This window comes from Aspergillus viridinutans (genome assembly GCF_018404265.1).
Source record: "Aspergillus viridinutans IFM 47045 DNA, scaffold_7, whole genome shotgun sequence".
In the NCBI taxonomy this organism is placed as follows: Eukaryota; Fungi; Ascomycota; class Eurotiomycetes; order Eurotiales; family Aspergillaceae; genus Aspergillus; species Aspergillus viridinutans.
The window spans coordinates 1077934-1095504 of record NW_025091223.1 but is presented as its reverse complement, the minus strand read 5'-3'; the positions used below and the strand labels follow the sequence as shown (position 1 = coordinate 1095504).

The 17571-nt window shown below is 50.4% G+C and overlaps 6 protein-coding genes across 6 annotated transcripts; 3 read left to right on the top strand and 3 right to left on the bottom strand.

Moving 5' to 3' along the window:
• Positions 1–659: 659 nt before the first annotated feature.
• On the top strand, positions 660–2378 carry Aspvir_008869 (D-arabinono-1,4-lactone oxidase; the record flags this gene model as incomplete). The annotated part of the gene is made up of 1 exon (XM_043272025.1): positions 660–2378. The coding sequence occupies one exon, from the start codon at positions 660–662 to the stop codon at positions 2376–2378; it is 1719 nt and encodes a 572-aa protein (XP_043127960.1).
• Positions 2379–5817: 3439 nt separating this feature from the next.
• Aspvir_008868 (Zn(II)2Cys6 transcription factor domain-containing protein) lies at positions 5818–7019 on the top strand (the record flags this gene model as incomplete). Its single annotated transcript, XM_043272024.1, has 3 exons — positions 5818–6021; positions 6097–6194; positions 6314–7019. 3 exons carry the CDS (start codon positions 5818–5820, stop codon positions 7017–7019), a joined length of 1008 nt encoding a protein of 335 aa, XP_043127959.1.
• Positions 7020–7828: 809 nt separating this feature from the next.
• Positions 7829–10261, bottom strand: Aspvir_008867 (J domain-containing protein; the record flags this gene model as incomplete). Its single annotated transcript, XM_043272023.1, has 6 exons — positions 7829–7986; positions 8053–8991; positions 9056–9710; positions 9793–10019; positions 10082–10166; positions 10232–10261. The coding sequence occupies 6 exons, from the start codon at positions 10259–10261 to the stop codon at positions 7829–7831; spliced, it is 2094 nt and encodes a 697-aa protein (XP_043127958.1).
• A 1273-nt stretch (positions 10262–11534) lies between these two features.
• Positions 11535–11974, bottom strand: Aspvir_008866 (uncharacterized protein; the record flags this gene model as incomplete). The annotated part of the gene is made up of 2 exons (XM_043272022.1): positions 11535–11565; positions 11631–11974. 2 exons carry the CDS (start codon positions 11972–11974, stop codon positions 11535–11537), a joined length of 375 nt encoding a protein of 124 aa, XP_043127957.1.
• Positions 11975–13410: 1436 nt separating this feature from the next.
• On the bottom strand, positions 13411–15018 carry Aspvir_008865 (aminopeptidase P family protein; the record flags this gene model as incomplete). Its single annotated transcript, XM_043272021.1, has 2 exons — positions 13411–14792; positions 14922–15018. The coding sequence occupies 2 exons, from the start codon at positions 15016–15018 to the stop codon at positions 13411–13413; spliced, it is 1479 nt and encodes a 492-aa protein (XP_043127956.1).
• A 716-nt stretch (positions 15019–15734) lies between these two features.
• Aspvir_008864 (SSH4 family protein) lies at positions 15735–17386 on the top strand (the record flags this gene model as incomplete). The annotated part of the gene is made up of 3 exons (XM_043272020.1): positions 15735–16185; positions 16244–16549; positions 16623–17386. 3 exons carry the CDS (start codon positions 15735–15737, stop codon positions 17384–17386), a joined length of 1521 nt encoding a protein of 506 aa, XP_043127955.1.
• Between the last annotated feature and the right edge of the window lie 185 nt (positions 17387–17571).

Sequence of the window (17571 nt, the reverse complement as noted above, 5' to 3'; positions counted from 1 at the left end):
GAAAGGAAAGGACTACGGAGCCCGGGGATGGAGCATATTCTAGACGGGGCGACATGTACTACTTGATATTTGACTGTATTCTCAGTGGACATAGAGAGGTATCCTTCGTGTACAATATTTCAGGCGGCTGTGCTGGGATTCATACATGGCCGGGGAAAGTTCTCAGTGTTGTCCGTACCAATCTACGCGATAGTCCAAGATTTGAGGGCTGTCAAACGCAATCTACCTAGGTATCTTGATAACTTAAACAACAACGATCCTTAATCATCCCCATCGGCGACCAATCAAACCACCCGCAAGGGGCCCACACCCCCCATAACTTTTTTTTTCCCGAATCGCCATCCAAACCAGATATTCCATAATCGCGCCATGTGAATGGCCAAGACCATCTCACCAGACAATCTTTCCGATTCCTTTTCCCTTCTCCGGTAATCATTTCAATCATGTCTTGATACTCTGAACCAAATGCTCTTTCCTTAGTTGGAATTCCAGCAAGTCTATTCTGATCAAACGATGGACCCCACTCTCTGAAAATCCGCCCGACACGCTCGTCTCAGTCGTCTACCCGAGTATCCATCCACCCAACGCCCAAACCGTGTCTCCCTTTTTCCCATCGGATGATTGGCAAGATATTGGCGTCAGATTTATCTCCTTCCACAATGGAACTCGAGGAACCCGCGGCGGTTCCTTTCCGCGCGTCCTCTGACCATCTGCATCACACTTGGGCTAAGACGTTCTACTCGCGCCCTGAATTGTATATACGGCCGCAATCAACAGCTGAAATCAAGAAGCTGGTGACGCTGGCTCGTCGATGCCGTCGTCGCCTGGTCACCGTCGGCAGCGGTCATTCACCGTCCGACTTGACCTGTACTTCTTCCTGGTTGGTCAACCTCGACGATTTCAATCGCGTTCTACACATTGATCGCGAGAAACATATTGTGACAGTCGAGGCTGGCATACGGTTGAGGGATCTCGGTCGGCGGTTGGAGGAACATGGCTTGACATTATCGAATTTAGGCAGCATTGACAGCCAGTCTATTGCCGGCGTCATTGCAACGGGGACCCATGGAAGCTCCCTGCGGCATGGTCTGATCTCAGAATGTATCATTTCGCTGACTCTGATGTTGGCGAACGGGCAGCTGGTGCGCTGTAGCGCAACCAGCAACCCGGATCTTTTCCGCGCGGCTTTGATCTCACTCGGGGCATTGGGTATCATTGTTGAGGTTACTTTGCAGGCTGAACCGACGTTCAAGGTTGCTTGGAGACAAACGCGACAACCGCTGTCCAGCGTGCTGGCCGAGTGGTCCTCCGGTCTGTGGACTTCACACGAGTTTGTGCGTGTCTGGTGGATGCCGTATGAGAAGAGTGCGATTGTCTGGCATGCGGACAAGACTGACCTGCCACTGCGGAAACCTCCCAAGACTTTCTATGGGGAGTGGATCGGTTATCATATCTACCATAACCTGTTAGCACTCTCCAACTATTTCCCCCGTATCCTTCCCTGGGTAGAATGGTTTGTCTTTGGCTTGCAGTACGGGTTCAAGGCGGAGAAGACGGTGACGGAAGCCGTAGAGCCTGCCCGTGAGGGGCTTTTGATGAACTGTTTGTACTCACAATTTGTCAATGAATGGGCACTCCCTCTCGCGAAGGGCCCGGAAGCGATCGCGCGCCTGTCGGCCTGGCTTCATGGTGACATGGAGACCGCTCGTATCCCATTTTCGGTTGATGGGCTGTGGGTACACTGCCCCGTTGAAGTCAGAGTCGCAGATTCCACCTATCTAGGAAAACCTCGCCCTTTCCTCGACCCCACTTACCGCGACGGGCCTACTTTGTATCTCAATGCGACTCTCTATCGTCCATACCATCGGGACCCCCCATGTAAGGATCGCTACTACGAAGCGTTCGAGTGGCTCATGCGGGAGTTGGGCGCGAAGCCACACTGGGCCAAGAATTTCAAAACAGGACGCCAGGAGCTGCATGAGCTCTACGGCAAGGACATGGATGAGTGGCTGAGAGTGCGGGAGGAAGTAGATCCTGACGGCATGTTCCTCGGAGAATGGCATCATCGCCACCTACCCTTGTCTGGCGACGAGAAAGAGACGGAGTCTGCCGGCCCAACCGCTTTCCCGCTTTCGGAGCGCGAACAGCTCCGTCGCCGGGTAGATATTCGTGGAGCTGGTGATGGTCTCGAGTGGATTGGAGATAAGCGGTGGCAGGCGACTTCAGGGCGTCCAGCTGCTGCCTTGTCGAGTCTCGAAGAAAAGAATCTGGACGATGTATCAGGTTCGAGTCCTCCTATGACAGCCACCAGCGAGGAAAGTTTCGACTTGCTCGCTGCTGGTGAGGCAAGTGTTGTGCTTCCAGGTGACCACTCGTAAAACGAGGATGCCTGACAGATAACCTAAATTAGCAAACAAAATGCCTTTTTTTGAGGCCTCTGAGTGGCTGGCGTGAATCGCTTTCGCCCTGTGTCATTTTTTTCCTGGATTGTTGATATTGTCTCCGGTGATAATGTAGTCTATAGTATCTCCTTTTAAGCTTGTCGATGAACGGTTCAACGTTGGTATTCTTTGTTTCATCTCTTCCTTCTGATTTGCATCGGTATTTGCTGCACAGAAGCACCAAATCGCCGTCGGCACGTTACAAAGGCGAGATGCCATACTCGAGCTTTCTCCGACAATCGCTCATTTTAGTCATTGGGTATTGATCCGATCATGCTGTCGAGAGTATTGGAGCCTTGTCCCTGGTGTCTTGCTTGTGCTACTTGAGTCAATCTTGATGTGATATTTTGTGATATTTTGACAGGTAGCATTCCGGGCTGTGCTGTCTTCGAGAGGAAAATAAGTGATTTACAATTTTATCTACCCCAAATCGAGACGTTCAGTCGTCACCTTGTCCGACATGTATCTATGGGGCCGAGATTTCATCCGCAAGCCTGACACTAACTAAATGCTACACAAAGTTAACCATCACGGCGCATCTTAAAACTTGAAGGCACCAGTTATTGTACCTATCTGGGCACTATTCGGCTTTTAGCCTGTACATTATCAGCCCAATTAGCAGCAGCAGCATCCATTCCCTTGCGAACACGGCGTATGAGCTCTTGGGGGTAAGGCCGGACATGCTTGTTTATGTCATTTCATGCACGCAATACCAGGATGACTCAATACAAAATGCAGGCTGGCATGAACAGAGGGCCTTGACAGACGGTCAGACCAACTGCTGTGAGAATCATGGGACTCGTCCATGTAACCAACTCAGGTCCTCACCTGATGTGGATGAATCTGTCATTCATTGATTGCTCTAGTGTTTGATTGATACTTTGAAGGATCGGACTAGAGATAGTTTTGTTGTTGCTTTGTTGTGGACGATGCGGGACCTGCCATCTTCGGGTATCACCATTCGTTCAACTTGGCTCCATCTCTCCCCACCTTCCCCCCATTTTTCCCAAATCCCATCCTCAACCCTCACCTCATTCTATCTAATCCTCATCCTCATCCCTATGTCGGCATCAAGTCCCGTCAATTGGCCCGTCTGAACGCATAACAAACTTCAAGCCCAAGGCAGAGGTATATCTTACAGGGACCAACCGATGTAGCACGGCCCTGCCCTGATCGCCGTTTCTCGAGTTGACAGCACCGCCACATCTCCAAGACAGTATCCTGGTGGTGGTTGGATCTTTGCGATACTCAAGTGTCATCTGCAGCCATACGAGTACTGCAGTCGCGATTATTCATCTACTTAAACCGAATTGCTAAATGAGGGGTATTCATCGGCAACCTTCGCTCTTTGACCTCGTTCTTGGAGCTATGACTGTCAAAGCTGCGCGAAGGTGGAACTACTGCAAGCATACAATCGCATGTCTTCTCCCCGTGCGTCTCAATGTGGGAAACTCTTCTTCCATCAGACTCGATTGACTTAGGTAAGACCATGGCATACTTTGTCCAAGACGATGCCGTTGCTTGTAGTGAAGGGAAAATTGAGTTGGGCAATTTCGTACACTACGTATGGAGTACTCCTACTGTACCTCCCCTGACCTTAATCATCCATCTTAAGAGAGGGGTAAGAGTTGGGTGAGATCAGTGTCCTGAAATCTATCTCAGTCCTGCTCCTTCAGCCGATTTCTCTCCCTGTCGGTTCTGAATGGTCGTCGTTGGCTTTGCTTTCATCAATCTGCTCGGGCGATTTGCTGACCAGCAAGATCATCTGGGCATCGAGCAAGGTGTGCTTATGCTACCTTGTCAACTTCGCTATCACCAAGGCATTCGATAGCATTTCAGACGTGTCAGTCGCTGCTATGCACGGTACTTCCTAACAAGACCATGCATTACAGAGTGATATGCGGTCTTAGCATGCCGCCCCGCCCCTCTGCACATTTTCAGTCGAATCAGGGCTTGATCGGCTGAGGCTGCACATGCACATCAATTTTGTCATCACTAGGACAATCCCTGGTTCTGCTTCATTTTATATTTTTGCTTTTCATCAGGTATCATTTCTACCAGTCATTACGGACTGTTTGACTAGATATTACCCGTCATGTGATGTGCTTGTTGGCATTCGTCCTCCTGCCACATTTACTCATCACACAACAGCGAGAAATGTCATTGCCTGGTCCCGGTTACTGTCCATGCACATAATTTGCGAAACCCAATGCCGTCTGTCCTAGCTGACATTGTTGGGGCTATGGATATCCCACTTACAAATGTCTCACTAATGCAATCGATGCCAGAATTTACAGACTTTGTCCAAGGATGTGAACTATCCGCCCAAGTTGATGCAGGTTTTTGGCATCCACTAGAGGCAGAACCATGCCACGAAGATTGAATAATGTTGAATTAGCTACTATACCTCCTTGGCATGACACTGCACTCAGGCGAAGGCACGCGCCCATTGACTGCATACATATCGATGGCCAGGGTGTGACGATGGCGATTGGGGACTGCGCTGGCCAGCCATTCACCAATGGCAGTGGACAAAATCACCGATAGGCGTCTATCATGCCTCACCGTCTCGAATCAACCTTTGGTCCTGCGGCACGAGCTCTCTGGTGTGACTGACTCATTTTTTGGGGCCATATTACCCCAAGGTATGTGTCACCGCTGGGAAAGCTGAAGGGAAGCAGACGAGGATTGTGCACTTACGCAACAGGGCAGGTATTTTACCTGTCGCTGACATTTCGCCGCAAAATGGTCAGAAGGTGATCCTGACCCTGGTCTTCTGCGCTTCGCTGCCCAAATGACAAGGGTTTTATCCGGCCAGTGCCGACTCACAATGCTATGTTTACTGCCCCTTTTGTTATGACGGCTCGGACCGTCTTTGGCTCGTTATGAAGGGCGAATTTTACCAGGATACCAGACTGGCAGCGAATTCAACGAACACAAGGCTAGGCGGCCAGTTGCCGCCATGAGGGCCCCTGGTGTATGTATCTGACACAGCCACAGCGCTGTCAGGGTCGTCGAGCGACCCGTGCCGGTCAACATCATGATCGATCGTTTTCCACGTCATCAGCAACATCTATGCGGTGTACATCAGGGTGGGGGAACTCGTATGCGGGGCTACTGCCATTTGTACGTTTCTTCTGTCGGACATTGTCTCGATATGTATAATGACCGCAGGCGCTCTCAGCCTCCCTTGCTCTCCTCTGATGTCGCCGTCTCTCGCGCTCATATGCCCCACCTTCCTCCTTCACCGTCTCTAATACTGTTTTAGTGATTACTCAGGAGTGGCAATTGAGCTTACTGTCTTGTCAAAGCGATACGCGATTCACTGTTTGGTTCAAACCGCACGATAGTCCTCACAGCAGTTGCAATCAGCCAAATGTCACGGCAACCGAAGCTCTGTCCAAAGTCGCACATACCGGGCTATCCCAATGCGTTCTGTGATCTCGCAGCGTTGGCGTCATTATCGCAGCCGGAACCTAGGTCTGGGCCAGGCGAAGAGAAGTCGGAACAGCGACTCTTTCGAGTCAAGCGAAAGCATGTCCTGAAAGCTTGCGATCGTTGCAGGGTCAAGAAAACCAAGGTTGGTGCCTGAGAAGACACTGGGGACGATGTTTCTCCAGAACATAGGACGCTCAGTCATGCTCACCTGCAATAGTGTGATGGAAAGCAGCCATGTAACCGTTGCTCAGCGCATAACCACCCCTGCCTCTTCCGAGAGAGGAAAGCCACACAGACGAAAGTCTACTCCCGAGGGTGAGACCATTTCAAGTGCTTTCTCACGCGTTTCTCTCACGCTTATTACTTTGCCTTCTCTCGGTGTTGGTGGATTTGTAATGAAATTGAGTCTGACAAGCTTTATCGGCCTGCAACAGATTCGTTGAAATGCTCGAATCGCATCACTCACTAGTCGTCAAGGCTTTGCAGAAACTTTACAAACTCTCCTTGAACAAGGAGGGATTCCCCGGAGAGCCGCTTCCCGAAGCTTCTGATGGATACCCCCTGACGCACGCTATCTTGGACCGTCTGGGACTGATCAAGCAAGCCGAGGAGAACCCTGAAGACAGCAACGAAGACTCGGAAGATCTACAGTATTTGCGCCTATTGTCCACTTCGGCTGAATGCAGCGCAACGACAGACCCCTCTCCAGAACCAGCTACCCCTCCCGAGCCGTCGTCCAGCAACTGCAGTCCCGTTGACCTCTCCCCTGTGACTGAGTGGAAGTGGAACTTCCCCTCAGTTCAGACTGTCCGTTCAGAGCAGTATCATAGCTATTCGAACCAGGATTTTGCTGGGTTGGTGCTGTCTCGGACCAACAATCTCGCTGGTGATACTGCAGGTCTGGGCACAGCAACAACTGTGCTCGGCCATAACCATCCGTACCTTTACTATATAGATACTTGTAACGCGGATGCCAAGGAGTCGCTTGGCTCTTGCGTGACTGCCGGGCCTGGTTTTCAACAGCCTGCGTCCGCTACCGAGATGCCTGTTAATATGCTTGGGGGCTTCCATGTCCACCTGCAAGAGCAGCAGCCTCTTCATCCGCCTCTTGTCCCAGGCTGGTCCTACCCACGCGATTAGCACGTCTGTTCGGGGTCATCGGAAGCCAAGGATTCCTCCTCCCCTTCCGATCCTCTTTTGTCTGATTTATACGGCTTTGTTCTCCATCTTCCCTAGATGACCTTGAGGCCCATAGCCTACCCTCCTCTCATTCTCTTCTTCTTTTCATGCCCCATCTCTCGGTGCTCATCATTGTGCATGGCCTATGCCGTGGTTGTCGCTTAGTTTTTAAGGCCCTGAGATACCATCATCAGATATCCAAATGCAGTTCGTTTTTGTCTAAGTGAGCAGGGAATATTCCAGGCTGACGATCTGCCTGTTGAGTATCATATCACCGCTCCTGCTCTGAGATATGTCTCTATAAAAGAACACATCCATACACTGGTCATCTCATCCTGGGCCGGGAGTTACTTCCTGCGGGGTGAAGCCTTCCGATCTATCAGCCTGAGAACTCATCAAAAAGATGCCAGGCTGTATGGTTGGCCGAAAAATGTTCGACCATCAACATCAGAGGAGAGTTCAAATTGATGCCTTGAGAACTAACAATATGAGAAAGTTTCATTCAACTCCCAGACTAAATGCAAATCTAACATGTACAATACAGGAGATAACTCCAGGAGCAGACAAACCATGGACGAGCATATTGCGCGGATAGATATTTTAGAACAGAAGAAGAAACTAAGACGCTACATGGCCATATGAGGCAACATGGACGCAATCCGAGGCTTATATTGACTTGAGTGTATCATTCCCGCGGAGAAATCATTTGGTGGTTCTCTGCTTTTATTGCACTTAAAATGTCCCTTCTGGACTGTCAGAACAAGACTCCCTTAATCGTCAACGTCGGTTTCTGTGTTCGTGTCGCTGGTATCTCCCGCATCGCCATCCGTATCACTCTCCTCCTCGCTAGACTCATCAGAGGGCTTCCGTGCCTTCTTCTTGGGCGGTTGGCCGGTCTTCAGGGCCTGCATTTGGCCAGCAATAGAATCTATCATCGGGATTTGATTAGTGACTGGACTTGACAATGCAGAAAAATAAATGCAATGGAACATACCTTCATCGGGCTCGCTGATGTCGTCTTCTTCCTCGAGAGCAGCCGCCTTGGCCGGATCGTCGACATGTAGCGTGATGTCCAGCTTTGTGTCGAGACCCAGATAGCTGTCACACAGCATGTGCATGACAAAGGTGAAGTCTCCTACCTGAGGAGGAGCCTGGAACTGCATCTTGAGAGTTTGCACGTTGAAGGTGGGCTTGCCTGCCTCGTTAAACAGGGGCTTATCGAAGGTGGTGAAGGTAAATGGGGGCACGGCCATCTTGCCCTGCTTGGCGTCGGCCAGGAAGATGTGCCAGCGAGGAGAGTGGTCGCGAGCCAGGTAGGGTGCGTGAGCGAGTGGGGGTTGGATAGTTTCAATCTTGTTCTCGACCTGTTGACCGTTGACGGTCTTGGTAGGTCTGTTCTTGGGGGGCTTTCGGCCCATGAGAGCGTCGAGGTCGTCCTCATCTGGGTCGATATCTTCCAGTTCGGCGGGGTTCACTTTAGGGATGTTGGTGGAGCCCGGAGGGATGAACCGGGCTTTCACGACCAGTTGCACCAGACTGCTTGGGGTAATGACCTTCTCTCCCATCACCTTGAAGAAGGCCCTGGAGACTTCAAGAGCGGGAAGTTGCTTGGCGACGGACACGGCTGTCGAGTACTGCTTCTCGGACAGAAGACCAGCACCGACGGTCAGACTGCGCCGCTTGTCTTCGGGCAAGCTCATGAACTTCTGCACGGTGTAATGATCCTTGGCATCTGCGCCTTCAATACCCTTGACGGCTTCGTTGTTGAAGTATGGCAGTTGCAAGAGTGGCGACGAGCCCGGAGCAACAGCTTGGATCAGATGCTGGGATGTGCGGAAGGAGCCGAGAATAGGATGAAGGTTACCAAAGGCGAGGGAAATGGCTGTAAATGCTTCGCTCAGAGAGAGGGCAATTGGAGCAGCCTCGTATTTCTCTGCAAAAGAACAAGTATTCGTTAGCAGACTAATTTTCAGACATACAGAAAAGCCATATCTTACCTCCATTCAGCGTAGCATCCTCCAAGTCAATCCTGCCCAAGTAAGCCCACAGTAATGCGAGCGCCTTTCGCCGGGTGGAATCGTCCATTTGCGACAGAGCCTTCCGAGTCTCGGGTGCCAGTATCGAACCTTCAGCCAAAACCCGCTTCTCAAGTTTCGCAAGTCCAGCTTCCGCGTGGGAGCCCTTGAGCATGTCCTTGAACTCCACGCCCGCAGACAGCGCATTGACGATACCGCCATCTGTGATGTCTTCCTTGTATTCCCGGAAGATGTTGCTGGCGCTTGCGACTAAAACTTTCTCCTTGGTGTAGCGTTGAGATCCATACCACCACTTTCCGACGATATAAGGCAACAGAACACCGAGCAGAGCTCCGTAGACCAACAAGACGTATTTCCCATTTCCTTCCGAAACGATGAGCTTGGGGAGAGCAATACCAATACTTAAACTCTGTTTGCCATCGGGATGGCCGTATTGAATGTAGTTATTCCGCACTTCTTCATCTGTCAGCGCTTTGTAAGCCTTGGTCAGCTCGACGAAGCGCTCGTTGAGAGTCTCGATGGTCTCGTTCTTAGAGGGGTCAGGGCGGATTTTGTCGGGATGGTAAATGAGGGAAAGACGCTTGTAGTGTCTGGAGATGGCTTTTTCGTCCGCACTCTAGAAAAGGGAAGCAAATTAGCGATCATTCGCACTCTTCGCTCTTGCAAATGATTCTGCTAGGTTGGAACGTATTTCATACCCTTGAGATACCCAGAATTTCGTATGGATCCCAGATCTTGGGAGCGGTTCTCGCAGTGACGACGATAAGATAGGCCATCCATGCCATGATAGCATAGCCTGCGATGACCGTCACTATGCGCTTGATACGGCGTTCCTTGCGCAGGCGTTTGCGCTTCTGTGCCTCGATGAGGTCGCCATCTTGTGGCTTGTAATCTGATTGTATCCGGGGGGCGGTATTCTCAAGCTCTAAATGCAACAGTCAGCATTCATGGCTTCTTTCACGCTTCCACGCTACTTCTGCGACTCACCCTTGCTCGGCTTGAGAAGGTTGTATGTGAGAGGGAGGGTGACGAGGCCGGTAAGAGTCAGGATGAAAAACGGGAAAAATTGTCCCTAGACAGATGATAAGTATGAGACGGACAAGAACAGAAGCATCGGTTTGAGGCAAAAGACTCTACCTGTTCATCATAATTGTAATCTGTAGACATGGCGAGGGTATTTCACTGCGGACACGGTTGCCCTCAAGTGACGCTGGGGTATTAGAGCTAGCAAAAAGAAAGCAAGCTATGAGAGAGATCACTCATGGAAGATGATATCTTTCGTCAAAACAAATCAAGATATTGCCTCCAGAAGCATGGTTTCTCAACAGATGTAACAAAGGAGCGGAAAGGACAAAGGAAAATGCTGTCAAGTATGCAGCATCTCAATTACCATATCATAGCGATGGGTCAACTTGTGATTGACCGTGTCCTTTACGGGGAGGGTATCCACCACCGCCTTCCTCTTATGGCTTAGCTGGACCCTCAATAAACACAAGGCTGCTTTATTCATCATCAAACCATACCAACTCCAGCTCCAATGATGATGATAACGATGCTGACTTGTGATTAAGATATGTTTATCTATCAGGTCTTGAGACTTGAGACTTCAGAAAGAAAAACCACGTGGTCTTATATTCTATTGTACAGAGAGTACATGGCTCTATTGCTCTATTGTTCATGAACATACTGACATACTGACATCGCAGTTGTCATTACGGACGACTCAGTCCTGACCTCTATTTCTGCCTAACGAACCTCGATAACCTAGTTTGTCCTGTGCAATAAGCACTAAGATTCAGGACCTAGTCCTCCAATTTTCAGTCTGTGGAGGTGGAAAACCGCGCTGCCCTCTCAGAAACTGACGTGACAGGAAAATTCCATGCGCTGTTGGTTGGGGGCAGTGAAAACTGCAGACAAACTCGTGATTATTCACGAGTTGTTTGTCGGGTGGAGAGAAAAGTGACCATCCGCGACAAGCCTGTTTACGGGGAACTCAAGCATCAACAACCATTCGAAGGTTGGACGCGAATTCAACCCGCGAAAACAAGCCGGCCTGGCAGGACATCCGGTTTTCTCGATATGAGCATTGCCGCATCGCGTGGGAATATTCTGAACCAGGAATCACATGGCCAAGTGTTTGGTAGACCAATCCAATACCCGCGTGATCGGCTGTACTCCAAGAAAGAGGACAGGTCAACGGGCATTTTCATTGCTGCAAGTCATGACTTGGGGGTTCCATGTAACCTGGTGCCCTCGCCAGTTGGGAAGGAGGTTGGCGCTTGTATTGTGTGTTGTGTCCTGATCGTGGCGTTCGATAGTGGTCGATCGTTCATCGGTTTGAAATTTGATTTTAGGTTTTTTTGCTTCTCCGTCGCAATGCCCAGATGAGAACAGAAAATCGAAACCAGCGACACGAGGCCGGTCGATTCGTTTTCGGCGTTCACCCAGGTAGCAGCTTCAAGGAGTGCGGTCTGTTGCGAGATTGGGAGTCAGAATGAATTCAAAAGAGAAAAGCCTGCGAAGGAGGATAACTCACGGGTCGATATAATCGAGGCCACCAAAGTACTCCAGCATGCGATAGCAGAGGTCTACATCGTCACCTGGTTCACCTCCAAAAAGACGATACTGCTCTGCCTCCAGCGGCGACTTGCGCTCACGCACCTGCCCTCCCGAATACCCATGATGCCAGGTCTGGGCGGAGGGGATCGGGAAGCGGTCCAGTGAACTGCAGGGGGCCCTGGTCTTGCTCACACAGTATGTAGAGGGAACGTTTGAGCCGAAGAAATACGTAGAAGGTGAAAAAGGATCGGATGAGTCAACACTGGAGCTGCGGTTCCGAGATCTTGGGCGTGTACGACGTCTGTTATGTCTCTGTCCCATTCTCGAGAGGGAATTGGCGAGGACGATGTTCAAATGAAGGACGAAGGAAGTATAATTTTTTTCGTTTCACTTTTTGAACTCCTCTCCTGTTGATGTGGGTAATAGTAAAAGTATAGGCTGGCTGGATATATAGGAGAAGGAGTAAACAACTTTAGAGAATCAGCAAGAGGGGAGTGACCATCACCCCTGGGAAGGATGAGATGAGGTGAAGAAAGGAAAAGGAAAGAGAATAAAAGATCGGGAGATCCAATATGATATACAAAGACGAGCAGGGTATATAAAGCCAAGGTAGGCATAGCTCTGACGATGAGCTGGTGCTGTGGTGTGACTCACTACCGCCCAATCCGGTAAATAATCCATCTGAGATCACGTCAGGGATAGGCTGACGAGGATACGCCATCCTCCTGTTAGTCTGCATGGCTGCCGGAGTGAAAACTCATCGTCCCGAAAATCGGATCCACCTTGACGAAGATCCACAAAGCAAGTCTAGAAGGTTGTAAAGCAGGGGTACCTAATGTGCAAATTTATGGTGACAGATGGACTAATCAGCATGGAGAATTGCGCGAAGCATCCCGGATCATTGACGTTATATAGGTCGATGATGCCTTATGCCTAACTATGGAGTCATATTCTGAGCACATAGAGCAATTTTGTGTGATATTCCAACTACCAGCCATTATTGTGTTTTCGATGCCAGGAATGATCAAAACAGTTTACCCGGTTCAGTCCAACTGTAGACTACATGTTTTGCCATGCCTGCAGAATTAGAGAGCCCAGGAGAGATAAGGAAGAATCCCTCTCATGTTCTACAGAGTACAGACAGTCTGAAACGAGAAGCTCGATGATTCATGACCTCATCTGATCCGCAGAAAAATTTTCTTTATTTTTAATATAGATCTCATTTCTCCTCCCCTTTTCCCAGAAAAGGTGGTATGACTGACAGAGAAAAGGGGATAGTTCGGAAAGTCGGAGCAAGACAGAAAAAAGTCCGCTCGGGACCCTACTGTATGCGCCAAATAATGCCATGCCAAATCGCTAATTCGCAATACTAACGCCAACCAGGGTGGCAAATCCATCATGCCGTACGGTCCGACTATTTTTCATGGAAAGTTTATCTCATTGTGAGTGACATTGCCTGGATTGGGTATGCATGATTTCTCATCCTATCCGAATCTCCGTCATGCTTGGTTTGTTCATGTATGAGTTGTGAAACAGGCCTGGTTGGAAACTTCTGTACGTCCATGTATATCCGGACCCATTATTCAATCAGTAAACACCCATTACAATAGGTATTAGGCGGTCCCAGTGCCGGGAGTCTTGGTTCTAGGCCCTCATGTGCTGTTTTGACAATGATGAAACCAGGATGACAATGAAAACGTGTCCATCCATGACCCGGCAGACCGTCCTTCATCAGAAGCTGAAATTAGAAAGCCGGGCTAATTGTCGATCCCCCGACGGATTATCTCTAGCATTTCCTCCCCTTTGGGAGCTGTAGTCAAGTTTTCGTACCCAGAGCTGGTTACCAGGATGTCGTCCTCAATGCGCACACCACCAATGGAAATGTATTTCTCGGCCTCATCAAAGTTGATATATTTTGCAAAGGGCAGTTTCCGTGCATTCGCCAGAGCCAGTCGGGAAAAGTAAATGCCAGGCTCGACTGTGACGACCATACCTTCCTCCAATAATGGTGCGGAAAGTGTGCAAGGACAATGGCTCATAGACGGCACCAATGTCGAGCTGTAGTATTCATTGTCACCCTCCGAAGCTGTGAGCCGTTTCGCAGACACGTCATGCACTTCGAGTCCGACGTGATGACCTAACCCGTGCGGGAAAAAGACGGTCGACGCCCCGGACTCTCGAATCTCTTCTACCGAGCCGCCCTTGAGGATGCCTAGTCGCATCAACCCTTCAATTGCAATCACGTGCGCGAGGACCTGTAGGTCTAGAAATCGCACGCCTTTCTGTATACGCTTGATGCATTCTTCTTGCATCTCTTCGACCAGCTGGTAGATGTCCCTGGCCCGCGCTGTGGGCCAGTCGGCGGCCAGGGGAAAGGTTCGAGTTACGTCACTGGCGTAGCAGTTCCACTCGGCACCCGCGTCCAGACAGACCAGCTGTCTTCCGCGAAGCGCTTCATTATTCTTCACATAGTGAAGAACGGCCGCATTCTCCCCTGACCCGGCGATGATCTCATATGCTTGGTTCTTCGCTCCATGGGAGATGCACGTGTCCAGGAAAAGACCTTCGATCTCTGCCTCTGTCGACATTCGGAGAATATTATCGAGCACCTTGCGGTGAGCCAAAGCAGATACTCTATTCGCTTCTCGAATCATCCGAATCTCATGCTCATCCTTGATGCCCCGGGCTGCATCCATGGCGGGTAACAGCGATTCGTCATCTAAGCGAAGTTCGGTTGACAACACCTGGGGCTTCTGGGTATCATGGAGTATATATAACAAACTCGTCTTGTTGTAGTTATCCACCCATCGCTGGATGTCACCCTTGAGAGACGCATAGTACCGCACTTGATCGACATCGTACCGTTCCTGAGCTTCTTTCACTGTCAAAGTCGGGCCCATCCATACGGCCCGGTGCAAGTCGAAATCGGGCACATAGAGCGTCAGGAGATCATTCTTGACATCATATGTCAGATAGCAGTCTGCCTCATCCACTCCGCTAAGGTAGTAGAAGTATCGTCTTTGTCGGAACGGACGCGGCTGATCTGAATCTCCCCAATTGATTGTAGGCTGACCAACAAGGTAAATCAGACCAGCCGAGACACCAAGCTTCGCAGCCAGTCGCCTCGCATGTTGCTTCGCTGCGTCGCGGGGCCGTCAGCGTCGCGTTTTAAGTTTTGGACTGGGGCAGACCCAAGCGCTGAAAAACACTCTCTGAAGGGGGAGAGAGCGGGATGGAATCCAGGAGATTCAGCACCCTCCCTACTAACCTGGATATTTATCGCAGTCGTTGCTGGTCAGGGTGACGCGGATATCAAGGGCATCAACAGCACTGATAACGATATCTGACCGCCCTTGGCCACGCATCTTCTCAATAGCTAACAGAAGGACGAAAGGGAGCAAAAGGTGTCCAAGGGAAGTATTTGAGGCCGCCAAAAGCAGGAAGGTAAGGAGCCGCGACGATCAAGGGCTAGCATCGGGGATGCAATGAAGGAGACTCTCTTGGGCATGAGATACCTACCTGTCCATCAATAATAGCGCCGCCGCTATCTTAACGCCGTCATTGACGTAGGAGGTATTGTAATTACCGTAAGTTACCGCTCACAGGCATACGAGAGGCAGACACAATCCATCCCTGCTCAGAGGACCCTGCATTTTCAACTCAAAAGGCATGGACAATTCGAGTTCAAACGGTAGCATGAAGAGACTAGTTGCATGGTTGAAATGTTATCTGAAGAAGAATCAGTATAGGAGAACGTCTGATCCTGGCTGATTGCCTGCATGTACTCCGAATGCATCTTCTACCCCCGGAAACGGCATTCTGTTGATCGTCTTGGCCTTGTTCGTAACTTACATACAGACAGCAAATGACGCCCCAGCTGGGCTCGGTCTCGTTCGCTCTACTTCGACTTGGACTTCCATTTTCTCTTCCAACCTTTTCTCCATCATTTCCTTGCTCTCGTCCCATCTTCTCTTTCGTACGTTTTGCGTGTCTATTCATCTTCTGTAATTAATTCTGCCTTCCTTATCTGAACATCATAAGAATCGAAGCCAGTCGACTCTGCCCCGACGGTCAATGAACGATGCGGGGATCTGAGGCATCGGGGCCTGGTGCTATCTTTGGTGCTCCCTCGACTCTCACCACCTCCGTGATAAGGAACCCGACGTCGTTTCCATCCAGCTCGGCTCCTCTCCCGTCCACAGACTCAGATGTCGTCGCCCAAAATGTCGAACATGTCCTGTTGTCATTAACGTCGCAGAGTGATGGCGGCGTGGTTGGCGTCAGTGGCAATTCCGGTTCGACCGGCAAGGGTATCTTGATCGGCGTCCTGTCTGCTTTTGGCTCTGCGACCGTTGCTGTCCTCGTTCTCGCTGTCTTTTTCTTCTTCAAGTACACCCGACGTGGCCGGATTTTCCTTGATCGTATTGGGCGACCGGGTGAATTTGATGATGAGCAGGCGTTTGCGCGCGAGGAGGCGGAGGCCTTGGAGGTTATGGATGACATGTCGCGATCGGAATACATGAGAGCGAAGTGTGAGTTTGTGCGAGATCGACCGCGCTATGTATTAATGCTAATTGCGATGGTTGCCAGCGTTCGTGGAGGCCAATCCGCCCGAGTCGATGCAGACCGACATTTCGTTATCTCAGTTTCTTGCGATACAGGAAAAGGGTGTGTCGGCATGGGAATTTCAACCAGAGTTGGAAATTGCCAATTGTTTTGTCGAAGGCCGAACGGAAATCGAGTTCTATGATTCGGAATGTAGTGTGCAGACCAACTTGCCTGTTCCCAAGCAGAATGATGTCTATTACTGGGAAGCAAAGATCTACGAGAAGCCAGAAAGCACTGTCATCAGCGTCGGCATGACCACAAAACCATATCCGTTATTTCGTCTCCCAGGTATGTCAATGTCCGAATATTCATTGCTAGTTCTCCCGCAATCCTGTTGCTAACACATTTCGTCCCTTGTCAGGCTTCCACAAAACTTCTGTTGCCTACTTATCAACAGGTCACCGCCGATATAACCAGCCATTCTCGGCGACGCCCTATGGTCCTCCTTTAGCACAAGGCGATGTGCTTGGCGTAGGGTACCGACCACGGTCCGGCACAATATTCTTCACTCGCAACGGCAAGAAATTAGAGGATGTGGTCCATGGGGCTAAGACGCAGAATTTCTTCCCTACTGTCGGTGCCAATGGTCCTTGCACCGTGCATGTGAACTTTGGCCAGATGGGATTTGTTTTCATCGAAGCCAACGTCAAAAAGTGGGGTCTGGCTCCCATGACAGGCAGCCTGGCTCCTCCGCCGCCATATGGAAGCGAGCAGGGCAGCATCCTTCTTGAGTCTGGTCGCGAGAGCGCTGCTCAGATCTCTCAGCGGGTCTATCAGGACGCAAGGACAAACTCGACCGTCAGGATCCCACCCTCTCGTAGCCCAGGCCCGGTCCGATCACCCACCGATATTTCCCTCGCTCCACTTGCGCATATTCCCTCTCATGAAGACGTTGGTGAAGGGTCGAGCCATGCTAACACCATTGCTGACGAACAAACTCCCTTATTGAACACAAGCGATCTTGATCAGGTTCCGCCTCCCGAGTATACGAGCCCGGACGGCAGTCGAAGAGGTAGTGATAGTACAGGGGACCTGCCAAATCAGGACTCCCCGCCGATACCGAGCTACGACGCCGCTGTGGGCAATCAAGCTGACAATGCCTCGAGGCGGGACCTCGATCACTGATTGCGTTACTATCTGTCGTTTTGCCTACACTGATTCATCATCTCCTTTCCTCGAGAAACGCTCTGTCTATTCACCCTCATATTATGTGTATATCTCCTTGCCATCTGTCTTACTGTCAATTTAGCGGGCCCGGTCTGGCGTTTCAATGGGCGGAGCATTCTATGACTGGATTTCTATGGGTTATG